Below are 26,281 nucleotides of genomic sequence, written 5' to 3'. Positions count from 1 at the left end.
CAGCTGAGCCGCACCTAGGAGGGGCGGGGCTCCGCTCAGCAGGGAAGGGTCAGGCCTGGCTGGAGGACCCTGTTTCATAACCCTGTGTGGGCTGGGGGGTGGGGTGGGGTGGGGTGCAGGACACGCCTCAGATGCTGGGCCATGGGGACCAAGCAATGCTGTGCCTGGTGCAGTCAGCGGGCCCTGACCTCAGCATCAGCACCCTCTGGGCACCCGTTAGGAAGGCACTTTCCTGCCCCACCACATGGCCTGGGCACAGGGAGGCGCTGCTACTGGCTGCAGACCCACTGCACCAGCAGGAAGCAAACCCCTCCCGAGCCCGCCTGGCCCTCCATGGGGATCCACTCCAGCAACAGAGAACCCCTAGCCGCGTGGGGGCAGGCCAGGCCCTGGGCAGCGGGGGCCTTTGCCTGCTGGCAGAAGCTTCCCCAGGCCTCCCCCAGGTGTGGCTGCCACCGTGCCCCAACCCTGACTGGAAGTCCTGGAGCCACTGACTCCAGGTGACCCTGGCCCATGTGACTCGGCTCAGTGGGCTGCCCTGCAGGGGTGCACAGCCCTGGCGGTGGTGAAGGAGGCCCGTCCCCCATGGCCTCATGCCCCAGGGCTCTGATGAGAACCAGGCTCCAGGTCTAAAAAGGGGTCCTGGGACCTCAGGAGGGGGAATAAGTTTAAAACCAAAGACCTACTTCAGGTCATCAACAATTAATTCACCCCAAAACCTTCACAGAGAAAGCAATGGAACTTGTTTCCATCATTTATTTGCCAACGTACATCCACATTCACATGAATTCGAGGTTCCAGGCCAGCCCCCTAGGCTGCAAAGGGCTCAGCCCATGTGACCACCAGTGGGCATCCCCCTCCCGGCACTACCAGATGCCTGACATCCTCACAGCCTGCAGAGCCGCAAGCGTGGCTGTCCTTTACTGGCCACACCCGGTGTGGAGTCACAGGTGGCGCTGTGCCAGTCCGCGGTGCCTGCAGGCCTTCTCACAGGAGCTCTGAAATGAACGGACCTCTCACATCGCTACAAACAGCAGCCAAATACAATCAGGTGGCATCCCAGGTGGGTAAAGTAAACAGTTAAATTACTAAGTCATTTTAAGGTCAAAATACTTCGATGAAAATGGCCTGCAAAACCCACATAAATTACACTTAAGGTCTGTACAGGATTCCGAGAAGACAAACAGCACTGTGCTCTCACAACATAGCTTCCTCCGGACCCAGCACCACTTCCCCTGAAAGCCAGGCGAGTGGGCAAACACACACACAAGGCAACTAAAACCACTTCACAAAATACAACATCGCGTTGGTTGTTGTTTTTTTAAGGCACATTGTGTTTTAAAATGGGACTCTGGTTCCAGAAGCCTTGCTCACCAGGCGTGGCGGGTGGCAGCGCCCTGTTCCCGCTAATCTAGGGGCTGAAGGGGCTAAAACTGGCGGGCAGCGGCTAGAAAGCAGCTCCTCCATCTGCCACCAGCCGGCTGCCTGGCCAGGCCTGCTGTCCGGAAGTTTTGCAACATTGGATCCACATGCAACAAGGTGGGAAGACACCACTCATTCCCTTCAAAGCACAGGCAATGCCCACGACCCCTCCTCGGGAAAATGCAGACGACCTGTGGTCACCGTTCACCAGACGCCACTGGCTCAAAGCCGAAGGATGGCCTCCGAGCAGCTCTGGGCGGAGCATGCGGCGGAGTGACTTCACCTGCTGGGGCGCCAACCAGCCCGGAGCAGGGCGCTGGAGGCTCACTTCTCAGGTGGCTGAAGTCTCCCACGAGCGAGCGAGCGAGCGCCCCGCAGTCCTGACCCTCAGGCTTCCAGCTGGGCCTCGGCCTCCTCCACCTGCAGAGGGTCACTGTCCCCCAGCAGCTCAGTCTCCGGGACGGAGCCATCCTCCTCCTCCGCGGCCTCAGGCACGGGGCTCTGGGCGCCGTCCTCAGGGCCATCCCGCATGTCCTCCGCGCCCTCTGCCAGCAGCGCCGCCCGCTCGGCCACCGACACCGACGTGTTGGAAGGCGCGGTGGTCACATACCCGGTGCTGGTGGAGCCGCTGCCGCTGTGGTGCGAGCCGGGTTTGGGCACCATTTGGGCAGGCACCTGCTGCGGGGCCATCTGCAGGGGAATCTGGACGGGGTAGAAGTTGGGCAGGTAGGCACCGTAGGCTGGCACGGGCTGGTAGCCATTGACAGGGATGTAGAGCTGTGGAGGGGGCCCCAGGGGCCGGATCGGGCCCTTCACGGGGATGAATTGCGGCTGCGGGAAGGGGGGGGCCTTGGGCTTGGGGACCCCGTAGCGGGCGTTGCTCACGCTGACGGGGCTGGTGCTCAGCGAGCTGGTCTGCGTGGCATTGCTGGCGCCCGAGGTCTGCGCGGAGCTGGTGTAGGCAGACAGGCCGCCCCAGGCGCGGAGCCGGCTGTGGATGTCCTTGAAGCGCGGCCGCCGGCCTGGGAACTCGCTCCAGCACTCAACCATCAGGGCGTAGACCCAGGCCGGGCAGTCGTCGGGGCAGGGCAGCAGCTGCCGGCCGCGCACGAGCTCCACCACGTCCTGGTTGGAGTGCCCGCAGTAGGGCTGCAGGCCGTAGCTGAACACCTCCCACAGGACCACACCGTAGGCCCAGATGTCCGAGTCCACGGAGAACTTGCCATACAGGATGGCCTCGGGCGACATCCAGCGCACCGGCAGCAGCGCACTGCCCAGCAGCTGGTAGTAGTCGGCCGAGTACACCTCGCGGAACAGCCCCAGGTCCGAGATCTTCACGCTCAGCTTGTCGTCCACGAGCACGTTGCGGGTGGCCAGGTCCTTGTGCACCACGTGGTGGCTGGACAGGTACTCCATGCCGGCCGCGATCTGCGCCACCACGTGCACGAAGTCAGGCGGCTCCAGGGCCGACTTCACCGTGCGGTCATCGTCTGTGCTGCCCACGTCGGAGTGCGGCGAGCGCATGACCAGGAACTCGTGGAGGTCGCCCTGCAGGCAGTAGCTGAAGACCATGCTGAGCGGCTGGCCCTGGGTCACCACGCCCAGCAGGCAGACGAGGTTGGGGTGCTGCAGGCGCGCACGCAGCAAGGCCTCGTGCCGGAACTCCTCCCGCAGCGGCCCCTCCGCCTTGTCCTTCAGCGTTTTGATGGCCACGGCCTGGGCGGGCTCCCCAGGTGTGGGGCCCAGCAGGCGGCCGCGGTAGGCCTTCCCGAAGCGGTCCTCCCCGAGCTCCTCCATGAACCTCACGGAGGACAGGCTAATCTCCTTGAGCTTGGCCTGCGGGAAGAGAACCCCGTGAGATGTCCCTGCCACTGCAACCCGAGGAAAGAGGGGAGTTCTAGGGGGTGGGGGGCCACCTGCTGGCCTGCCTGCTCCTGGCTCCCTGCCCCCACACTGCTCTCTGCTCTTAAGCATGCCCTCGTGGCACAAGCTGCCTGAAACCTTCCACAGATCTTAATCAGGCTGCAAATGATGCCCCAAGAACAGCCGAGACACCACGGCAGCGGGTGTGTGCACACCTGTTCGCTCACACTCTAACCAAGCTGAGTGCCAGCGTCCATCACCCGCGCCCTGTCCCAGCTGTGCGCATCCAGGGCCTTCCCTCTCCCCATGCGTGCTCCGAGGAGTCCAGGCCACGCTGCTCAGCACGGGGAGAACCTGGCTCTCTCTCCAGCCCCAGGTGGGCGCCGTGACCGCTGCCCTTTCAGAGCCGGACCAGCTGCTCTGCTGGTGCTTCCTTTCAATTAGGTAATTTTTGACGGAAGCACCACATGAGTGAAATTGATGCGAACCTTGCACCTCTCGGCTTCTACGGTTCTCGCCCCTTCTGTGTCTGGCCCCCATCCTTCTGGGAGCTTCCCTGGCCCTAGGGGGCTCCATGTCCCCCTTGCGGTGCAGCCACCCACCCCTGCCCTGAACACTACGTGGCCCCTGGAAACAGAGCTGAAGGAGCCCCCCCTCCCCTTCAGAGTCCGTGGCTGTAAGCTCCTCCATGGCAAAGGCCCCCCAGGCAGAGTGGCCAGGAGCCCCCCTCCCCCGGCCGAGCAGCAGGGACGGACTGGCACTGCGTTTTGGTCCTAACCATCCTGACCCCCCTGGGGTGGGGGCTGTCCCCACTTCCTCTACAAAACTGTTTGCCCCGTCCCTCCCTGAAAATTGCAACCAAGCAAACCAACCACACCCCAAACTGAGCAGTAAACAGGCCCAGGCCCTGAAAAATGCCATTTTGACCTCAGAGGGTGGGGCACTGCGAGCATTCTGGTGCCCGGTGGGCACAGCGGAAGCTTCTGCGTGAGGGCAGCTGGGTGGGCGCCGCAGCCCGCTGCCAGGACGCAAGTTCCACGCCCACCGCGCATTCTCCGAGGCCCCCATGTGCTGACGTGTTTCAGAGGAGAAACAACAGAACGAAAGGCAGGTGAAGAGGTGAGTGTTGAGCGTGGAGCACGGTAAGAAGGCTGGCGGCAGGCGGAGGGGCAGGGAGACCTGCTTGTGCGGGCCCATGAGGGGCAGCTCCACGTCCTGGCTGGGCGACGCCATCAGTTGCCGGCGCGGGGGCGAGGCAGCCGACGCCTTCTGCTTGTTGCGGCACATGCAGACCAGGAAGAAGAGGCAGGCGACCACCAGGGGAATGGCGATGCTGGGTACGAGAATGTACAGGATGCCCATCCTGCTGCCGTCCTGGGGGCCTGTGGGCGGCAAGGCGTCCGTGAGCTTCAGAAAACATCGCCTTTAACAGCCCCTCCCACCTCCGACTCAACATTTAAACATGTGTGGGTATTGGGTCAGCTGCTCGAAGGACAAAATTGCAACCCAACCTGAAAAGCAAGGGCGATTCACACTGCACACCTGCGGGGTTCGGCGACCCGCCCTGAGCCACCCCTGGGGGCAATGGGAATGTGGGCACCCACAGGTGGCTCCGAGCTCCCGCGCCGCCTTTCCTGCGCATGCCCCCTGGAGACGCCCCCGGGTTCATCTTCAGGAAACCCAGTGAAGGAAGCTCAGGACTGGGATTAGAAATGACCTGTTCTTCATCCCATACATTAGGATGGCCACATTTTTAATATCAGCATGTTCTCTTAGGACAATGACTAGATGAGCATTTACTAGTAAGTGGCACCCACCGACCAGGGACCCAGGCAACAGGGGCACAGAATCCAGAAGTGCCATCCTGCAGGGCCAGGAGGGGAGCAGCGTTCTGCCTCCCCCTGCAGGGCCAGGAGCAGCAGCCCCAGAGTAAGCACATGGACGTGGTGCCCTGTGACTAGTGGACAATGAGCTCTTCACCTGAAAGGTGACAAGTGGTTTCTGGCCAACATAGTCTCTGGAGGAGCTAACCCACCTCTATCGCCACTACAGTCACACAACCTTGTCCCAGACCCAGCCTGGCCTCCTGGCTCCCAAATGAAATGAGGTCACACAGGACTCTCCGGGCCTCCGGGGGCAGGTGGTCTTGAAGCCCCAGGCAGTGCAGACTCAATTTTCATTACCAGGGCTCGGGGAGAATCCAAAGCCTCAGGCCATGTTCAGAGGTGTGAGCCTGCCCAAACACAAGTATGACATTTATTTTATCGTTATCTTTTTAAAATCACACACAGCCGATTTGGCTCAGTGGTTAGAGTGTCGGCCCGCAGACTGAGGGATCTCGGGTTCGATTCCAGTCAGGGGCACGTACCTCAGATGCAGGCTGGATCCTGGTCCCATTCAGGGTGTGTGCAGGAGGCAACCAATCTGCCCCTCCCTCCCCCCGCCCCTCCCGCACCCATCTACTCTCTTTAAAGATCAATGGGGAAAAATATCCTCGGGAGAGGATTAACAAAAATAAACAAAATCACAAATGAACCCATGAGTGTTAACAGCTGTACTATTCCTAAACAACCCATGTCACCAAAGGCTATGCCACAGCCAAGAGGTTGCTGTCCCCCTGACTTTTTATGCAGACTTTAAGTTGAACATGGAATAACAATATCAACTATTTTTATACATAGAATCGTCCGTTTCATAAATAGAAGTTTGAGTTCATAGAGTCACATCGTCCACATCCCGCTTCTGGTTTTGTGGCAAATAGAACTCGGCGCTGCTCTCAGGACAGACAGCTCCGAGCACTCCCTGGTGGCCTGTGTATTACCACAGACAACTCATCCGCTTCTTATTCAGCCGTTACAAGTGATTCTGTAACAAATATCCTTGCATTTCTGCCCTCTAACTACAAATATTTCTGCAATATAAGATCCCTGCAATTGCTGAATCAAAGAACATACATTTTTTTCCTTTACGTTTTGATTTTGTTTTAACTACAAAAGTAATAACTGCTCATTATAAAAACGTTTTATATTTTAATGTATCTATAATTCATGGGAAATCACTGCTGCAAGTTTGATGTGCATCTTCCCCAAACTTCACCCCGAAATATAGGGCTTATGTGCATGTGCACGCATGCACACACACGCACACATACATGCATGCACACACACATGCACACATACAGAGCTTGCTTTCTTTTTGTTTTTCTGTAAGCAGAAAGGGAAGAGAAAGGAGGTAAGAGAGGGGGGACAGAACACAGCTAATGGCCTACAACTTGCTCCTACTCCTGAACAGATCATGCACACTCTTGCAGGACACTCTCAGACTCTGTAGCACTCCACAGCGTAGCTGTGCGGGTATCTAACTGACATCTCCACTCCTGACGTTTACTCCGCAGTGAACATGCTGCTGAAGATGTGCTGAGCGGCTGAGCAGTGGGAGTGCTGAGTCTGGACCCGCAGCACAGTATGCAGGCTGGAGGAGGCCTCGCCATCGCTGCCAGCAGAGGCTTCGGGCAGCTGGTGAGCCTTGCTGTGCTTCACTCATTATCTCTCGATCAATCTTCTCCTGGTAATTTTCCTCCAACCCTCTACTCCAGGCTCCAAAATGGAAAACTCAGGAGCAGCCCAATCTCAGGGATCCAGCTGAGTGGAGCTGGTGGGAAGTAAATGTTGGAATACAGGGTGATAATATTTGCAAAGTTTGCAACCATTAACGCCAAGGTCTTCTCCTTTTCATAATCTAACAGAGAAATTGCAGGGGCAATGGGTAAGATATACAAGTTCTAATTTTCTCTCATTCTGCTGAGCTGCGTGGGAGCCTGGCAGGCCAGGCAGGGCTCAGACAGACCCCAGCAAGGAGCTGCCTCCCTGTGCCCCAGCTAACACTAGGAAATGCCACGTAATAATGTTAATGGAGAAGCAAGATGCAAACTGAATGTCCCAGGACCATGCACAGGAAAAGGGCTGACAGGACCCAAATGCAAACAGAGGAAATTAGGGGTGACTTGCGCATGACTCTTCAGACTTTTCTATGATTTAAAACGTGCTATAATGACCAGCTATTACTTTTATAACCAGCAAAACAGTTTTACATAAAACAAGCGATTGTGGCCATGGAGGGGCAGTGACAGCACTAGCCCCTGGGCCAGGGCAAACCCAGTGCACGCAACAGAGAGAACCTACTGCATGGGGGCACGTCACACAGCTCCATGGGCACGTTCTTATTCTTCGTGAAGCACCAGGGGCCTTCCATCTGCCCTCCGGGGTTCCGGCAGTAGGCGTGCCCCCCGCCGAGCTCCGGGAAGTCTGCACTGCTCAGGTGGTGGCTGTGGGGGTGCTGCAGAGCCCACGGCTGGCACTGGTGCCCCGACTTGGTGGTGCTCGCCGTCCCACGGTAGTCCGTGCCCGAGCCGTTGTAGCACTGATGGTCTGAGAGGGGAGAGAGGTTAGGAGCTGATCGAGAGCAGCAGCCCCGCTCGGTGAGAGCACCTCAGCGCTTCAGGATGAGCCAGTCTGCCCGCAGGCACTCAAACTGGAGTCTCCAAGGACCAGAGGCTTGTACATAAAAACAGTAATTCAACAAAGCCCCAAACTCACCAATTAAACTGGGGTGCACCCGGAACACACGGGGAAGAAAGGCTGTCAGAAGTAATTCCATGGCCCTGGAACCACCTTTGGAACCCACACCCGGCACCCCCACTCCAGCATGAGCTCGGCCAGCCTCGTGTTCACTGGCTCTGGAAGCAAAGCCACACTGGGCAGGGGAGGGACTGCCAAGCTGGCCACCCTCAGACCCCCTCACCAGGGAGCACAGGCTCAGCTCCACCTGGGGGTGGGGGAGCCCCCCCCCCACCCCGCTCTCCGAGCCAGGCCTGGGGATAGTAGTTACTATTCGCATGTAACAGGTGGAAAGGATGTTTACGCAACTTGTCCGACATCACACGGAGTAAGTCCTGCAGCCAGGACTGCGGAGCACAGCAGGCCTGCGAGCAGGCTCCCCATGTCTGGAGGAGCCCCGTCCACTGGGGGAACCTCTGGCCTAAGGAAGGAACCAGCCTCTTCCCTGAGCCCCCGTGTTTGTGGTCAGCAGGCAGGCAGATTACTCCGCCGCAGGGAACGGCGTCTGAGGCTCAGAGAGGCGGTGACTTTCTGGTGTCCCAAGGACAGGCAGGGCCAGCGCGGTGTGGCTTGGATGACCGGTACCCTGCTCTGGAGCCCTCCCGCAGGCCCTATTGGAAGGAGGGGCCCTGGGCGCGGGACTCACAGCGGCCCAGCCGCTCGGCCGGGATGCCGATGCGCATGCAGTCAGCGGCGGCGGGGCTGTCGGGCATGGGCAGCGCCTCGCACTTGGGCAGCTGCAGCCGCATGAGGATGAGCGGGTTGGAGCGCGCGATGGTGTACTCCTGGCGGCACAGGTCGCTTTCCAGCACCTCGCACTCATCGCGGCACAGCTCACGCGGCTTGGGCGCCCGTGACCGGGCGTCACACAGCGGGAACACAAAGTGGCAGAAGGATGGAATGGCGAACTGGGAGCACTGGTCCGACAGGTGCGTGGAGGTGCCGATCATGGTGAAGGCGGCTGTGGAAGCAGGAGACCGTCAGGGGGTGGGTCCCTGCCCTGCCTGCTGGTACCCCTCCACCCTGCCCACCAGCGCCCACCCCATCTTCACTCCCCAAGGCTCTCACAGGACAGGGGCTGAGCCCGGGGAACACGAATCGCCTGATTTGAACCAGACAGAAGGTTCTAGGCTACACTTACAAGCACCAAAGGTAGAACAAAAAAGAAGGGGAACTAGGCCCAGGACTCCATCCAGATGGTGCTTCTTCGTGACAGGAAGCGTCCACTGTGGACGCAGGGGTCACGTCATTAGGCCCTGCTAGAACCTGGGGCTCCGTGAGGCCCGGGGGCGGGGGGGGGGTGGCGGGGGGGAAGGGTGCATGTTCTACTAGGAGAGGCTGCCGAGGAGGCATAAGGGCCAGGCCTTACTCTGCATCCCCGCCTGCGGGCAAGGTCACAGCAGCCAGGGGAGACCTCTGTGGGGACGGAGGGGAGCGAGTGTGCGTATACACGGACAGCTGCACTGAGCAATGCAGTGCAGGAGTGGGCTCAGGAGCAGCAGAGGAAGGGGATGCCTAGGGCGGGGGGTGCTGGCAGCGAGGGGAGGCGTGGGAGAGGGCGGGCTTGCACAGGGCGAGGTCTGTGACGAAGGAGCAGAGCAGCAGCCCTCGAAGGGGGTCTGTAGGTTTGCTTTTTAAGGGCAAGACGTGCCAGGATGGAGTGATGGGGCCGAAGCAGTCCAGAGGAAGAACTTGACGCCTGGCATGGAGGAACGAGGGGCTGGAGGGGCCCAAAGGAAGCCACCAACCAGAAGGTCCACCCACCTTGACCTGCAAAGAACCTGCTGATAAGGATCTGACCTTGGACAGCAAAAGAGAGGTCCCCTTCCCTACACACAGGTGGGGAGGTTGGAATTTAGTCCCTGGGATGCCCCAGCTCCACCCACTTATAGAGCCCCGTTTGTCCAGCAGGCAGCGCTGCTGGCCCTCATTGCTGCAGGAGAGGTACCAGGCACCAGGCAGGCTCCAGGGAAGGCGGCTGGGCCCTGCCGGTTATTTACGGTAGGAAAGCCCTTCATGCAGCCCCTTCCTGGACCCGTGTCTGTATTTGTCAAGTGGGTTGTGGAGACCCCACGGGGAACGAAAGCCCACATGGAGCCTATAGAATAGCAAGTGAAGGACAGCCAACAGGTTGAGGCAACAGCCGTGGCCACGCAGGGCACTGTGCTCCTGCCAGCCCTCTGCGCTGTGCGGCTATGCCGTCCTCCGTCCTCCTGGCCACTCTGGCTACTGGTACAGCTGAGGAACAGAGATTGGCCAAAGAACCAGGTGTGCATAGCTCAGCCCCATCCTGTGGAGCTGGTGGCTGCCTGGAGGGCGGCTGCCCAAGAAAGCAAACCTGGCGTTTCTCTTGGGGTGGTCGACGGGTAGGATGTCATGGCTGACCCTTGTAGGATCTTTCTCCCCCCGCCCCCAGACATCTCAAGTGAGGGCTTATTTCTGAAAGTGTGGTTCTAGGTGCTGGGACGTCGGACAGCTCCTGTCCTGGCTACTTTCACCTACACCCTGCACGGCACTTGAAGGTTCCTTGGAGCCCATTTGTGGGGAGCCCCGAGTCCCGGGACTGGATGAGTGTGAGCGCTCTCCAGATGGAGCACCATGCCAAGTGCTCCCGGAGCAAGGCAGTCTAGAGCGCCCTCACTTTATCCTTTCATAAACCCACGCATCTAGAGAACCCTCGTTCTAAACTTTTACCTAAAAGCTGCTGTAAATCAGTCTGATTAGATAGCCGTGTTGCTTAATTCTTTAAATGATTCCTGAAGAAATAACCGAGGGGCAACCTTGGGCCTTGAACCAGAGTTTGCCAACTGGTGGACTGTAGAGTTAATTCTGGAGTCTGGGGCTAGCATTTTAGAAGATAGTTAAAGCAGAGGGTGTTAGAGTGCTTGGTTCACGTTAAGGGTGTGACCAACTTTTTCTTTTTTTAAAATGTTTTATTGACTTTTAGATAGAGAATAAGGAAGAGGGAGAGAGAAACATGGATAAGAGAGAAACACTGATTGGCTGCTTCCTGCATGCTCCCTATTGGGGACCGAGCCTGCAAGCTGGGCATGTGCCTGAGGTGAGTCGAGGGGTGACCTCTTGGTGCCTGGGTCGGTGCTCCACCACTGAGCACACCAGCAGAGGCCCAACTTTTAATGAAACAAAACGGAAGGGGAAATTCTAAGTGCACTGCTTTTATAGGGCGACTGTCTCCTGTGACACATTTCGACTCTGAAATACATGTGTGCGCACGCTAAGTCAAGATGCAAAGTATACCTTTTACTGTGTGTGTGGTCCAAAGGTTGAGAAGTGCTGCTTTAAATGGCATAAAAACTTTTCCAATGAGAGACAGTAATGTTTTCAAACCATTCTCACCACTGGACCAAGATGGCGCCTCCCAGGACTCTGCAGGTCCCACCCTGGCCCTGTCCTCGGGGGACTCTGGAACAATGGGCCAGGCAGACCCTTCTGTGACCATGACCTTACCAGGGGTGGGCAAACTTTTTGACTCGAGGGCCACAATGGGTTCTTAAACTGGACCGGAGGGCCGGAACAAAAGCATGGATGGAGTGTTTGTGTGAACTAATATAAATTCAAAGTAAAGGACCGGAGGGGATAGCAAGAGAACCCTCGCTCTTTCGGCTCCGTGGGCCGGATAGAACAGCCGAACGGGCCTGATCCGGCCCGCGGGCCGTAGTTTGCCCACGGCTGCCTTAGACCCTACAGACGGAGGGTAAAAGGCAAGGCCAGAGTTGACCTCAGTGTGGAAGGCATTTCAATGACAACTGCGTGGGTTTCTGCCTGAGAGCTCATGCCACCCTGTGGGCAGGCTGCCCCTGCCGCTCCTGGGTCCCGCACAGAGGTGGCTGGCGAGTCTGCTGGGCAGCTGAGAAGCCAGTTAACTTCTCCAACGAGACTCGCTGCTTCCCCACGGCGTCTGGAGAAACACGTGCGCCTCTGCAGGGAAGGAGCTCCGCAGAGTTTAATGCATTTTCTCACTTCTCCAGGGGTTTTCCCCAAGAAGACCCCGCGTCAACACGTAAAAGCCGGTGTGCTGAGGGCTCACCACCAAGCAGACAGTGACTCCCCACAAGACGGAGCGTGGGCAGCCTCGTCGCAACGACCGGCTCCAGCTCTCACGCTTCCAAGTGCCCCCGGGAGGTGAGGAGACTCGGGGTTGAGCTCAATGCACTGACCCCAGGCACAGCCCGTGGCCTGCAACCTCTCTCCCCAACAGCTGAAATCAGGCCACTGCACCTTTCACCCAGCCCACCTCCAGTGGGGGGCAGTCACAAGAGGCAAGGCAAAGCCAGCCAGCGCCTGCGTGGGGCCCAGCCCGAGGGCAGCCCAGGGACAGAGCCCAGGCAGTGAGGCCAGGAACGCAGGGCTCCCCACCACACGCCAGGGAGGAGCATTTCAGGGCAAACCATGGCGGCCACTGCAATTGCTTCTAAAGGGCCCCTTTCTGTTGCAGGAGCCATGGAGCCCACCGGACACCCCGCCGTCTGGCATGGACAGGCACGCCGCTGCTCCTACCTGTGATCCGGTTCTCGATCTCCCCCTGCATCTGCAGGGAGTCCACATAGATGGTCCGGTTCCCGATGAAGCGCGCGCAGGCAATGCCCCGGTACGGCTGGCAGAACCCGTCCTCGTGGTCGTCGTCTCTGGGGAAACACGCAGCTGGTAAGCACGCCGGAGGCTGCCGAGTGCCCCAGAGAATTTTCCCTTTTAAACCTGGCATCTTAGGATCTAGCCATCCTCTTCCTTGTAATTAATTATCCAAGTGAATGGAGAGCTCATGTCCACACAAACCCTGCACCGGCGTTTACAGCAGCTTTACCCGGAATCGCTAAAACATGGGAGCATCCGCAATGCCCTTAAGCAGGCCCATCCAGACAGTGGGATATCATTCAGCGACAAAAGCACTGGCATGGCGGACCTTAAATGCGTATTGCAAAGTGAACGCAGCCGCTGTGAAAAGGCTGCGTGCTGTGTGCTTCCAACTACAGAACATTCTGAAAAAGGCGAAACACGGAGATAGTAAAAGACCAGTGGTTGCCAGGGACGCATAGGCAGAGCACAGGAAATGTAAGACAGTGCAGCGAGTGTGTATGACGCTGTAACGGTGGGCAAACCCACACAGTACAGAAAGCCAGTCTACAGTATGCACCAGTGTCCATCAGTGAGTGTGCTAGACTGCAGTCAGTAACACTGCATCAACCGCTCAGCGATGGGGACACTAAGGCAGGATGTCACTTACGGGGAAACCGGGTGTGCAGATGAGGGGGCCACATGAGAACACTCTGTACTTTATATTCAACTTTTCTGCAAACCTAAAACTTCTCTAAAAAATAAAGTCTTTTAACTTGATTAAAACCCAGCACCTCTAAGGGGGGCACGGAGGACTGAGTGAAATAAATTCTGAGAGTGTACATGTCCATGTCCATGTCCAAATACAGAGACAGTTCAACTCGAACACGTTTCATCAGAGAGCTGTCTGCACGCCCCTCCCTGGACACCAATGCCTGCCAGCAAGGCGTCTATAAAGACAATGTTCATCGGAAGCGCTTCTCCCCCTAACTGCAGGAGAGAAAACTCCGAAATGGAGGAAGCCATGGGGGGATTCCAAGAAGTTTCGCTCTCACAGCATTTTCTCCAGGAGGTGATGCACCACCTTGTTTGTCCCTGCTGTGTAGACAGCAGACCATGTGTGGAAATATGGGGGACAGAAAGGGAGACTCCCAAAAGCCCCCCCACCCCACCCCCGCCATCGGGCCTTCCCAGACCATTAGTCTTAAGTTGTTCTCTATAGAATGACCGTGCAGGTCTGCCCCCTCTGACGAGGTCGCCAGTGACACAGCCACAGCAGACACAGGCGGCTGTTGCTGCGAGGGAAGAAGATGAGCTGGGGCTCGAGGGCAAGCTTCGTGAAGGGCTCAGGCCTGTCACCAAGTTGCTTATTTTCAAGCAAAGCTGCCACTTGCTCATCATCTGAAACATCACGTGCAACACCTGTCATTGCACCCCTCACGGATGTCAGTGACCCCAGTGGAAGCCGTGCTGTGTCCACCTCAACCTGATGGCTCAGTGTGAGATCTGGTGCTTGTAGCAGCGGAGACAGGAGTGACTGGGCACCTTTCCCAGGGTCTGCCTTCAGTGATTCTCCCTCCTGCTGCCTTCTCTGTCCCTGAAGAAAAGATTCCAAAGAAACTATCTGGAGCCAAAAATAACCGAGGAATGAGATTCTGGCATCAACAAGAGGCGGAAGCCCTCCCTCCAGTTCACAGCCATCACTGCTATGGGTCAAGGATTCCTTAACTATAGCTTAAATAGGCAAGCACATGTGCTAACAATATACACACACACCCAGAGCCACCACGGCCAGACACACCCACACAGGTGCCGTCAACTCTGCCGGCGGGTGCGCTAGGCAGTGGTGTGCAGGTTGGGTGCAGGGCATATGCCGGCTCTACCGGGAAAATCCTGAAGAGGTTCGTCGCCTACACCTAGGGTACGAGATTCCATCCAGGCAGTCCCCTGGGGCATCCCAGGAAGGGTGACTTCTCTCTGCTTCAAGATTCAAGGAATAGAAACCTATTCCCTCACTGTGGGCTCCTCCCTGGGTGGGCCCCTCCCTGGGTGGGCCCCTCCCTGGGTGGGCTCCTCCCTGGCTGCTGCTCAGGTGCCCCCAGGATGGAAAGAGCAAAGTGGGGGCAGGGCAGACAGGCTGAAAAGGGGCGCAAGGCTCGTCCACAGCTTACTCATCCAAGCGGGCTTCCAATCTGAATTTTAGAAAATGTCCAAAACATAAAGAAGTAGTTGGAAAATGAGATCCTTCAGGGTATTAAATTTTAAGAAAACAAGTGGGAATTACTTGACATTTTCAAACGGAATTATGCTTTCTCTTTACCTGGCGCATTTGGGAACTCTGGGAAGTGACAGAGCTGAAGAACATCTGTGAGACCAGTCCCTCGGAAGCCACAGGAAAGTTGTGGGCAGAGCGCCAATGATCAACCCGTCAGCCACAGGGGACAGGCTCACCAACTCCAGAACGTCAAGCTACGAGACCAGTTCTGGAAATTTACATGCCCAAGGCACTGACCCAGGGTCTAATGACAAGTGAGAAAGAAACGCACACGTCAGTTCACAGTCAGGGAGGGCAGGAAAGCCACCACGCGGTGCAGGACACAGCCACAGGAGAGTAGAAGGGTCCCGGACAGAGGAAAGGCCATCGCGTTGTGACAGGATGTCCTTCAGGAGGAACCGAGGACCTGGTGGGCCGACGGCCAACCATCTCCCCAGCTTGTACACGTTAAACATAAAAGTTAGTTTCCAGAAAAGCTTAGGAAACTCATGGATATAAATAATGAATGACCCTAAAGGAAAGTAAGCTTCCTTCGAGGTTGAAAAGTAATCAGTGTCAAAATTCCGATGCAGTTACATATTGTGTAGGAAGTTAACATTGCCCCTCATTTGTTTTTGTTAAAAGTGGTAAAACCATTTCATAATTGTTCTTATGAAAGGGTATGTCGAAGGTAAATGAGTGAAGAAGAGGAAGCCATATTGCAGATTAGTTGGAGTGTGTGGATGTGGGTGGGGGAGAGGAGGCACAGCAAAAGAACAGAGAATAAACTGGAATAAATCACTTTAACAAAGTCTGAAGCTAAACTCCATAAGCTGCCGGTGACCTGAGAGTGATCTAATAGGCCGCTATAGCAAAACACTCCTCAGAGGAAGGTAAAATCTAGAGTATAAACCACAGTGTCCTGTATACGATAAGAAATTACCAGACACATGAAAAAACCAGCAAAATATAACCCATGGCCAAGAGAAATCCACCCGAAGATGATGGAGATGTCAGGCTTCGCAGACCAGACATCAAGGAACTGCAAGGAACCACGCGTTCACGCGCACCCGGAGGGACCACTGCTCACGCGCACCCGGAGGGACCACTGCTCACGCGCACCCGGAGGGACCACTGCTCACGCGCACCCGGAGGGACCACTGCTCACGCTCACCCGGAGGGACCACTGCTCACGCTCACCCGGAGGGACCACTGCTCACGCTCACCCGGAGGGACCACCGCTCACGCGCACCCGGAGGGACCACCGCTCACGCTCACCCGGAAGGACCACCGCTCACGCTCACCCGGAGGGACCACCGCTCACGCGCACCCGGAGGGACCACCGCTCACGCGCACCCGGAGGGACCACCGCTCACGCTCACCCGGAGAGACCACCGCTCACGCTCACCCGGAGGGACCACCGCTCACGCTCACCCGGAGGGACCACCGCTCACGCGCACCCGGAGGGACCACCGCTCACGCTCACCCGGAGAGACCACCGCTCACGCGCACCCGGAGGGACCACCGCTCACGCTCACCCAGAAGGACCACTGCTCACGCGCACCCGGAGGGACCACTGCTCACGCTCACCCGGAGAGACCACCGCTCACGCGCACCCGGAGGGACCACTGCTCACGCGCACCCGGAGGGACCACTGCTCACGCTCACCCAGAAGGACCACTGCTCACGCGCACCCGGAGGGACCACTGCTCACGCTCACCCGGAGAGACCACCGCTCACGCGCACCCGGAGGGACCACTGCTCACGCTCACCCGGAGGGACCACTGCTCACGCGCACCCGGAGGGACCACCGCTCACGCTCACCCGGAGAGACCACCGCTCACGCTCACCCAGAGAGACCACCGCTCACGCTCACCCGGAGGGACCACTGCTCACGCTCACCCGGAGAGACCACTGCTCACGCTCACCCGGAGGGACCACTGCTCACGCGCACCCGGAGAGACCACCGCTCACGCGCACCCGGAGGGACCACTGCTCACGCTCACCCGGAGGGACCACCGCTCACGCTCACCCGGAGGGACCACCGCTCACGCGCACCCGGAGGGACCACTGCTCACGCTCACCCGGAGGGACCACTGCTCACGCGCACCCGGAGGGACCACCGCTCACGCGCACCCGGAGGGACCACCGCTCACGCTCACCCGGAGGGACCACCGCTCACGCGCACCCGGAGGGACCACCGCTCACGCTCACCCGGAGGGACCACTGCTCACGCGCACCCGGAGGGACCACTGCTCACGCTCACCCGGAAGGACCACGCGCTCATGCTCACCACACAGTAATAAGTTGAAAAGAACTGAAACCATAAATCTCTGATCACACAGAAGTCAATTCGAAATCAATAACAAAATATATTTAGAAATTCTCCAAATATTTGGAAATTGAATAGCATATTTCTAGATAACCTTTTGGCTCAAAAAAGAAAATACAAGGAAAATTAAGTATAATCCACACTAATAAAAGAGTAAGATGCAAATTGACCATACCTTCGTGATGCCCACCAGCCAATCAGGAGTGAGTATGCAAATTAACCCAACGAAGATGGAAGGTTAATTTGCATATGCAGGCACCAAGCGGCCGGGGGCAGGGTGGGACGCTTGCGTTGTTGCGACGACGCAGGTGTTCCGCACCGCTCCAGCTGCTCTGGGCCTCTGGGCAGCATGGGAAGGCGGAAAGGCGGCTCTGGGCCGGAGCGAAAGGTGGCACCAGCAGCCAGGGAAAGGAAGGCCCATTCTTGCACGAATCTTTGTGCATCAGGCCTCTAGTTTTAAATAGAATGTGAAAATATAAATTATAAAAAATGAAAACATGATAGCCTGCAGCTAAAACAGTAGAGACTAATTTATAGCTGTTAATAGCTGTAAATACTTATATTAAATAAGGTTTTACACCTTAAGAAAATTAAACCTGAATTATAAGAAAATGTTAATGATGAAAGCAGAAATCAATTAAGTAGAAAACAATAGAAAAATCAATAAAACCAAAAGATGTTTTTTTAAAAAAACCTAACAATATTGCTAACACCTAGAAAAACTGATTAAGGAAAAGAGAAAACACACATTACCAATGTCAGGAATGCACAAGGGGACATTACCAAAGACCCTAACAAATATTAAAAGATAGTAAGTATTATGAACGTATAAGATAATATACTTATAATTATGAACATAGATCCAACAACTTAGAAAAAAATGACAAATTCCTTGAAAAACACACACATCAAAATTAGTGCCAATAGAAATAAAAACTCAGAATTGCCCTATATCTCTTACTTGAAGTTGTTTGTAATAAAAAATCTTCCCATGATTAAAACTCTAGCTCCAAATAACAGAAACTGGTGAATTTTGTCAAACATTTTAGGAAGAAACATCATCAATTTTACACAAACTCTTTCAGAAAATAAGAGTACGGGATACACCCTAATTCATTTTATAAGACCAGCATCACCTGGATAAAAATACTGGACAAGAATGTCCTAAGAACACTGCAGACTAATATGCCTCCTGATCAAACAGCCATGTGCTCCACTAAACAAGAGCAAACTGCACTCAGCAAAATAAGAGACATTCCAGAGCTGGTGCTTCAACCTTTAAAAACCACCCCCTGCCCACTCCGAGACAGAGAACCATGTGCTATCCCATCTGACCTGAGACTAAAGCAGCCTGGGGGGTCCTGTGCTGTGGGGAGGGACCCACACAGCACGGCGGGGTCAGAGACAGAGCCTGAATCTGAAGCTGCAGGTCTGTGAGGAAAGAGCGCTGACCTCAGGAGGCACACAGCAGAGCACAAAGGGGCAGAGGAGTGTGACGGATGGACATCCTCTCACGTAGTTAACTGCAAATGTGCATTGAGGAAATAAATCAAATGGGAAAAAATACAAAAATTGGTAAACCTGGGTAAAGAGCATAATGGGGCTACTTATTACTACTTTTGCAACTTTTTTGCAGGTTTGAAATTATTTCAAAATTAAAAGTTAAACAACATCCCAGAAGGTACTTTTGTAGAAACTGACATACTGATTCTAAAATTGATATGCAAATGCAAATATAGTAGAACTAGAGGCCTGGTGCACGAAATTCATGCACGGAGGTGGTGGGGGGGTTCCCCTCAGCCCAACCTGTACCCTCTCCAATCCGGGACCCCTTGGGGGATGTCTGACTGCCGGGATAGGGCCTAAACTGGCAGTCGGACATCCCTCTCACAATCCTGAACCACTGGCTCCTAATCGCTCACGTGCCTGCCTGCCTGCCTGCCTGCCTGGTCACTCCTAACTGCCCCCCCTGCCGGCCTGGTCGCCCCCAACTCTCCCCCGCCACCGGCCTGGTCACCCCATGCAGCCTGCTGTTCAGTCGTTTGGTCACCCCTCACTAACCCCCCTGCTGGCCTTGTGAGGGTGTGAGGGTCAATTTGCATATTACTTCTTTGTTATATAGGATAGCCAAAGCAATTCTAAAAGAGAACAAGAATGATAGAGGGTTCATACCACCTGACAGTAACACTTACTATAATGTTACAATGACCCAGACAGACAGGCACCGAGGCCCTCAAGGCAGACAGGACCGGTCCAGACCTGGCAATGGAGACGGGGACCTGAACATCAGCAAGGAGAATGGCTGAGCCTTACTACCCAGTTTGTGAAGTAAAAAAAGAAGAGGACTCAGGACTCAGCCCCAAGGAAGATTCCGGTTTCCCAAAGTCGATAGTTAACATAACTTTTAATTGTGCAGGACCCAGGGCTGGCCCAGGCAACACCTCAGGCAGCAGGGAGCCTGATGCCCAGGCTTCAGGGTGTACCAGCCCTGCACCACCCCACACCCCACACCCACACCCACACCCGCCTCCAGGCCACCAGGCACCCCCCCCCCCCCAACCGCCGTGTGCGCGGGCTCTGTAACCATGAAAAGGAACCACTCTTTGGAAGAGCAGAGAATGAAATCCACACATGAAATAGGAAAATTACCCCGGGCATTGCACACCCGGCCTGAGTGAGCTATAATCGCTGTCTCTAAACCACGTTTGTGGGGGAACAGCCTCTCTTCAAGCTTCTGTTCTCCATATACTCACACCCCCCCCTCACTTCACCCCCAGGGGGTGGAAGGAAACAATTTTTAAATGGTGGAAACTCCCTGAGCCTTTGAGGATTTCCACTTCCCACATCTCCCAGCACGCGCACGATGTCCCGCAAACGCTGTGTCCACGGGGCCGTGTGGCAGCGGGCAGCGGGCAGGGGGGCAGCGGCAGAGGGCTGAGCCACCCGGCCACTCCTGTCCTGCCCACGGGGAGGCCCAGCCCAGCCTGGCCGCCAAGATCCCGGGATGCAGCAGAGAGCTGGGAGCGGGTCTGTGTCCAGCCCACTGTTTTCCTTTCTGTCTCCGTCTTGGGCAACTTCCAGAGACATCACAGAGGCGAGGTCAGTCCACAGAGACAGTCAAAGGGAGAGAAACTGGGGCCACAGAAAGCCGGCTGCCCCGGGCGTGCTCGGCTACAAGTCGCACCTGCCAGCAGTTAGCGGTCACGCAGTTCCGCAGGGACAGCCCCCTGCCCGAGGGGAGTTTGTCTGGAGCTGTGAAGTCACTTAGCAATAGGACTCCATCATGCAACATAGCTGATATGTCCAAAGGAGAAAAACTTCCGCACCACCCTGCACCTGACAAAGGAAATGCAAAGATCCAGCTCCATGCAACTCCAATGAAACAGACGCAGACAAAACTCGCCTGGAACAGTGCCAGGCAGCGGTCCAGATGACTCAGAAAGTAACGCGGTAACAGGCAGCTGCACTAGGCAGCACCGCCCTAGCCACCACCACACATGGGTAACCCACAGGCACTGATCTCACATCCCTAGCAGCTGAGAAGTTCAACATCAAACTGCTCGTCTATCGTTCCCAGCGCTCAGATGACCTCCTTTCTGCTGCGTCTTCCCGTGGCAGAGAGAGCAGGGCCCAGCCTTATGCTGGGCCGGGGCTGGGGGGGAGAGGGGGTCCCACCCTTATGCTCAGGTGCGGGAGAGAGAGAGATCAGGGCCCCACCCTTAGGACCTACCTCATGTAACCTAATTACTTCCTTAAGGTCCTCACTATAAGATAGTCCCATGTTGGGGAGAGGAGGACTTAATTCTTCAAAATATGAATTTGGGGGGGAAATGCCACCCACAGTAGCAGTGAGGCATTCCATCCACAGTGTGCAGCGAGGTACACACACACTCCCGTCAGGACCCTGGGCTGTGGCTCCAGCGGGAACCTGCTGGTGGAGTGAGTCCTGAAGTAGATCTGCAGGGCCAGGAAGCTCCCCTACCACAGGGGCCACGGTCTACTCGCTGACCCCCATGCGGCCACTCACTCGGTGGTGCCCAAGGGCCAGTCTGTCGATATGGAAAGCATCCCAGACCCTCGCTTACAACAGTATGAAATCCCTTCTAGAGGAAATTATGTAACAATTATACCTAGAAGACATTCTAAAACTCCTGCAAATCAACAGGGAAAAGACAAATATCCTAATGAAATATGAACAAAATACAGGCCATTCTGGTTATTTGTGGTTGTTATCCTATATAATTAAAGGCTAATATGCAAATCAACCATCATTCAGACATCCCCCGAGGGCTCCGGGACTGCGAGAGGGTGCAGGCCAGGCTGAGGGAACCCCTCCCCGCAGTGCACGAATTTCGTGCATTGGGCCTCTAGTCTTCTATCAAGACATCAAACACCGAATTAGCAAATACTGAGCCATGTCTCCCAGTGGAAAAACAGACAGTTTACTGCAAGTGGTCCCGACATCTCATCAGCCATCACATCCCCTGCTTCCGTGCGCTTCTGCTGTGTCACTGACGCTGTGCTCCTGGCCAGTGGAGCTGGGCCTGGGCCTGAGGAGGCCCATGACAGTGCCCTCCAGGTGGCAGCCTTGGCCTCTCACCCAGGAGCAGAGCTGCACTTCTGCACCTGCTGGGGCCATTTCAACAGCAAAACCACCATCAAGAGCCTAACACTAAACAGACCTCCAACAAGAAGGCCCACTCTGCTGGGACCCCGCTAGGTCGAGCCCTGGGTGAGTGCTCTGCACATTCCATACGTGACCATGAAAACACCTGAGTGTGGACTTGGGGTTACAAAGACACAGTAGTGACGTAACAGAATTTGCAGGCATGAAATCCTCAAACAAGGAGGGTAAACTGCATGTGAACAGGCAATTCAATGGATATTAAACCAACAAAAACATGTTCTTCACCACTTACTGGTCAAATTTAATGTAAAATTACTATAAGTTACTACTGGACCCCCGAGTCATTGGCAACATTTGAAGTTCTGGTAACACCACCTGCTGGAAAACACGGGTGAGTTCAGTGCTCTGATGGGGGCTAGGAGCAACCTGGTCGCAGATGGGGTGCCGCCTGCAGTTCCAGTCCCAGGCCTCCGACCCCCGAGGTCTCTCGCCCATGGAACAAGGAGGAGCCGGCAGACGCCAGTGAGCAGACTCCCTCACTCTCAGGCGCACAGACGCCGGTACGGGGCAGGCTCCCAGTGCAATGAGTGCTGTGCACACATCTGTGAACATGAGAACAGCCTGCATGTAGCAACTGAACTTCCAGATTGGAAATCCTCCTTTTCCCCGGAAAAGGCCGGGGAAAGTGGAACAGGAAAAGTAAGAGAAGTGGCAGCAAATGCAAATGAAGAGAAAGCTGTGGGCAGGATCACTCTCTGGCAAATGAAACTCAAGGGGAAAGCGTTAATAGCGACTTCAAAACAAAACACAGCAACGCCATGCAGCCTCAAGCCCCCAGGCCTGAAGGACATGCAGGCACCTGCAGAATTGGACAGCTGGTGGGAACTGGCAAATCCAGAATGAGCATGGATGACTTTCACATACTTTCAGATATCTGTAACCCATATGACAAAGAAAATAGCCGATTTTAATAACACACTTAACATACGTGATCTAATATGTAAATCAAGGTATGGTGGCCACCACCAGAAAACACTTATGTCCTGAAACAACAGGACATATTCACAAAAATTGAACATATCTAATTGGTCACAAAGAACACCTTTAACAAATTATCAAAAGTAAAATACACCCCAGTACACTGATAAAATTCAACAAGAACAGGAAACTGAAAGCCTGAAAGCCCATGTCCCTGGGGCCAGGGGATGCAGCCAAAATGGCATTTAGAGGAAGGGCCACCATGTCAAACAGATTTGTTTGAAATTAAAAGTGACTGATCCAAGTAATTTTTTAGAAGTTAGTAACATAAAGAGTTAAAACTTACAAAACAGTGTAGGAATCTTAAGTATTCCAGGAATAACACACACCGGAAGGGCACTGACCAGACCAACTACGGTGAGTGCATACAGCCCCCGAAACCTCTCCCTGTCGCTGCGAGTGCAAAGGGTGCGCCCCCTCGAGGCAAGGCGGTATCTCTTACAGAACAGCATGCACAGACCCTATAAGCCAGTAGTTCTACCCCAAGGCACTTCCCTAGCAGAGGTGGCTTATATGTCCACAGAACACACGTGTGAGAAGTCCATCACGTTCATGCCAGCGGGAGTGGGTGCCCGGGGGCCCAGCGTCCAGCAGCACTGTCCAGCGGACACAGTGCCCTGCTGACACACACAGCCCGGAAGCTTCTTGAAGGCGATGCCCCGTGCAGGAAGCCAGGCTTGCGTGGCTCTGGGCTGTGGCTGCGTGTCTACAAGTTCTAAAACACATAGAACTATCCATGGCCGAACACCACCGGAACAGTGGCTGGCAGGGGAGGAGGGGTGTGGACTAGGAGGTCACCTGACCTCCCAGGGATGGGACTCTCTGGGCCCAGCCAGGGTTGGATTGCAGAGGTTTCTGCATTGGTTGGACCTTGTTAATGGAATACTTAAGATTTGCGCATTTCATTGTATGTAGGTTAACTCACAAATGAAACAATGTGCAGATACTGAACTTGTTAATGATTTCCATGCTGGAACATTTCGGGGAGTGCACAAACATCTCACCTTGTGAAGTGAATGAAAAGACAGCTTGCTGAGTGGAGGCGGGTGGGAAGAAGCAAGAACGCTGGCAGGTGGAAGTGCCCTAACGGCGGGGCCCAGTGGGCTGGATGATCACTATAAAACTCTTTCTACTTTTCCGTTTGTTTGAAATTTTTCAAAATAAATGTTAGGGAAAAAAGGACATTTTAAAGCATGAAGGAAGTGGTCCTTGACAATTCAATTAAATATTAATTTTCCCCAAATTTATCTAAAAATTCATTACAATTCCAATCAAAATACTATCAGAATATTTCAAGAAAATTAGGGAGTTCCTTAATAAGACACATGAAAACCCATACAATTATTGACAAATGACAGAAAATTTAAATTTCTATGTTATCAAGAAGTAGATGAATAATTATTAAAAATCACTGAAAATGATGTAAGGGCAACAGGCAAGGACTATGAAGAGACACTGCCAGAGGCAGGAGGAGCCGGGGGTCACGCCGAGCACTCAGGGTGGCAGGGTGACAGGTGCCCAGCCCTCAGAGGGACAGCATGACAGAAGGGAGTGGGCAGACAGACGTGGGGCTACATGGGGGACAGGAGCAGTGGGTCCTCTCAGGTGTGGCAGGGAGGCGACGTGTGCACATGTGTGCCCTCCAGGCTCTGCTCTTCAGAGTCCCCGAGAGAGACTGTCCCCTGTCCAGGGCACAAGGCCTCGGGGCCAATGAGGGCGTGGACATGCAGAACGCCCAGTGCATGGGCAGGTGCCCTGTGGGTGTGGCCAAGGGGATTTAAAATGTACTGACAGTTAACTATCCTACCATTTATGCAAAGGAGGGAGCGAGTGGTGCTGTGTCTCTCTGGACCCACATGTGTACCCAGGGCGGAGAGGCCGCGCCTGCACACCCACCTGGCCACGGGGCCTGGGCATAGGCCCGAGGGACGGGACCGATGAACTGTCACTCTGCCAAAACTGCCCGAATTATTTGGACAAATGGGTTGATTTGATCCATAATTTAAAATGAGAAGAAAATAAGTGTAAAAATATTGTTGAACTTTTATATAAAACTTATGTAAATGTATTTGATATTTATATATTTAGTGAATTACATTGTAATTATATATGTCATATTTGTATACTCTATAACATCGGTCACCAACCAGTGGTCTGTGAGGTCTGAAAGGTTGGCGATCGCTGCTCTACAATATACTGTGTTTGCTATATACTTATTATGTAAATTAATTAATGATACAAGTAAAGAATAACTCGTTTGAAATGACATATCTTTTCTAAAGCCTCATAGATGTTCCCTTTGTGGAACTTCTTTCCTCACTACGCGCATGCGTGATGAAGGAGCAAGGCCTGGGCAGGTCCCGAGCGCAGCCCCTCCCCCAGCTGCTCTCCGCCAAGGCACCTGTTGTGCTGGGAGTGGCCTCCCCATGCCCGCTGGTGGGCCAGCGTTCCTGCGGCACCAGGGGAACAGGGACGTGCAACAGCGCCGCTGCCCACACAGCATGTCCCCTCAGAACACTGGAGGTGCAGCTCTCTTGCGTCTGGGAGGCAACGAGGAATCCACCACTGCAACCTCACACATAGGCCTGCCGAGCCATTCTCAGGCCACGCTGAGAGCATGGGTCCAGAGGGGACTCCCCACGGTGCACGCGTGGAAAGGCTGGTGTGGAAAGGCCTGAGTGCATGGCCCGTGCAGACCTGGTGAGGCTCTGAGCCCGGGGCTGTGCCGGGAAGCGGGCCAGGCCGCCTCTGGCTGGGCGGTGCTGGGGTTCAGGGAGAACGGTGCCCCTGGTTCCAAATGCGTTTGAAGACCAGGCTGGTGCCCCACAGCAGGCCCTGTGTGGGTGCTCTGCCAGGCTCCTGGGGGCCTCGCCAGATGAAAGGAACTGGCAATATCTGTTGACATTTTTCCTAACACCAACTGGAACAGGCCATCATTTTCCAGCCCACAGCATTGCCATCCTCTAGTGAAGTCCAGCCAACTTCCAGCAAATTCAGCAAAAACATGTGCTTGCTGGATTTAAACCTGGATTCTTACATAACGGAACCCTCAGAGAATGAGAATGGTTTGAGGAAAACAGATACTTACTGGAAATTATGATTTGGGCTGTGTGTGGGACCTAAAAAGAAAAAAAAGGGCATGTTATTAATGCTTCATGATTTGGAATCAAACTTCTTTCCAACCCAGCATCGGTGAAGGCACAGCAGCGCAGGCCGCCCGTGGGAGCTGCCTCAGCCAGGCCCTGACCCCAGGAGGTTATGCCAGGAGCAGGGAACCGCACCCCAGAGGGTGCTCTCTGTTGGACATGTTTTACGTGGTTTTTGTTGTTGTTCATCCTCACCTGAGGGTAGTTTTTCCATTTATTTTTTTCAGAGAGCGTGGAAGGGACGGGGAGAGACACAGAGAGAGAAATATCGATGTGAGAGAGACACAGCCATTGATTGCCTCCTGCACGAGGGCTGGGATGGAGCCTGCAACTCAGGTCCCTGCCCTTAACCGGGAATTGAACCCGAGACCCTTTCTTGTGAGGGCGGACGTTCTAACCACTGATCCACAC

At 55.0% G+C, this 26,281-nt stretch overlaps 1 protein-coding gene across 1 annotated transcript in view; it reads right to left on the bottom strand.

Moving 5' to 3' along the window:
* Positions 1-748: 748 nt before the first annotated feature.
* The window catches only part of ROR2 (receptor tyrosine kinase like orphan receptor 2), a 205,185-nt gene continuing 179,652 nt past the window's right edge, over positions 749-26,281 (bottom strand). Inside the window, exons 4-9 of the mRNA XM_080669171.1 lie at positions 25,813-25,843; positions 12,420-12,547; positions 8,548-8,862; positions 7,467-7,712; positions 4,465-4,667; positions 749-3,258 (exon numbers count right to left, since the gene is read on the bottom strand). Coding sequence (XP_080525297.1) covers positions 1,810-3,258; positions 4,465-4,667; positions 7,467-7,712; positions 8,548-8,862; positions 12,420-12,547; positions 25,813-25,843 — 2,372 coding nt within the window. The 3' untranslated portion in view covers positions 749-1,809. The remainder of the gene's footprint in view (positions 3,259-4,464; positions 4,668-7,466; positions 7,713-8,547; positions 8,863-12,419; positions 12,548-25,812; positions 25,844-26,281) is intronic.

Source organism: Plecotus auritus (assembly GCF_963455305.1).
Source record: "Plecotus auritus genome assembly, chromosome: 5".
NCBI lineage: Eukaryota > Metazoa > Chordata > Mammalia > Chiroptera > Vespertilionidae > Plecotus > Plecotus auritus.
This window is presented reverse-complemented; position numbering and strand designations above follow the sequence as displayed.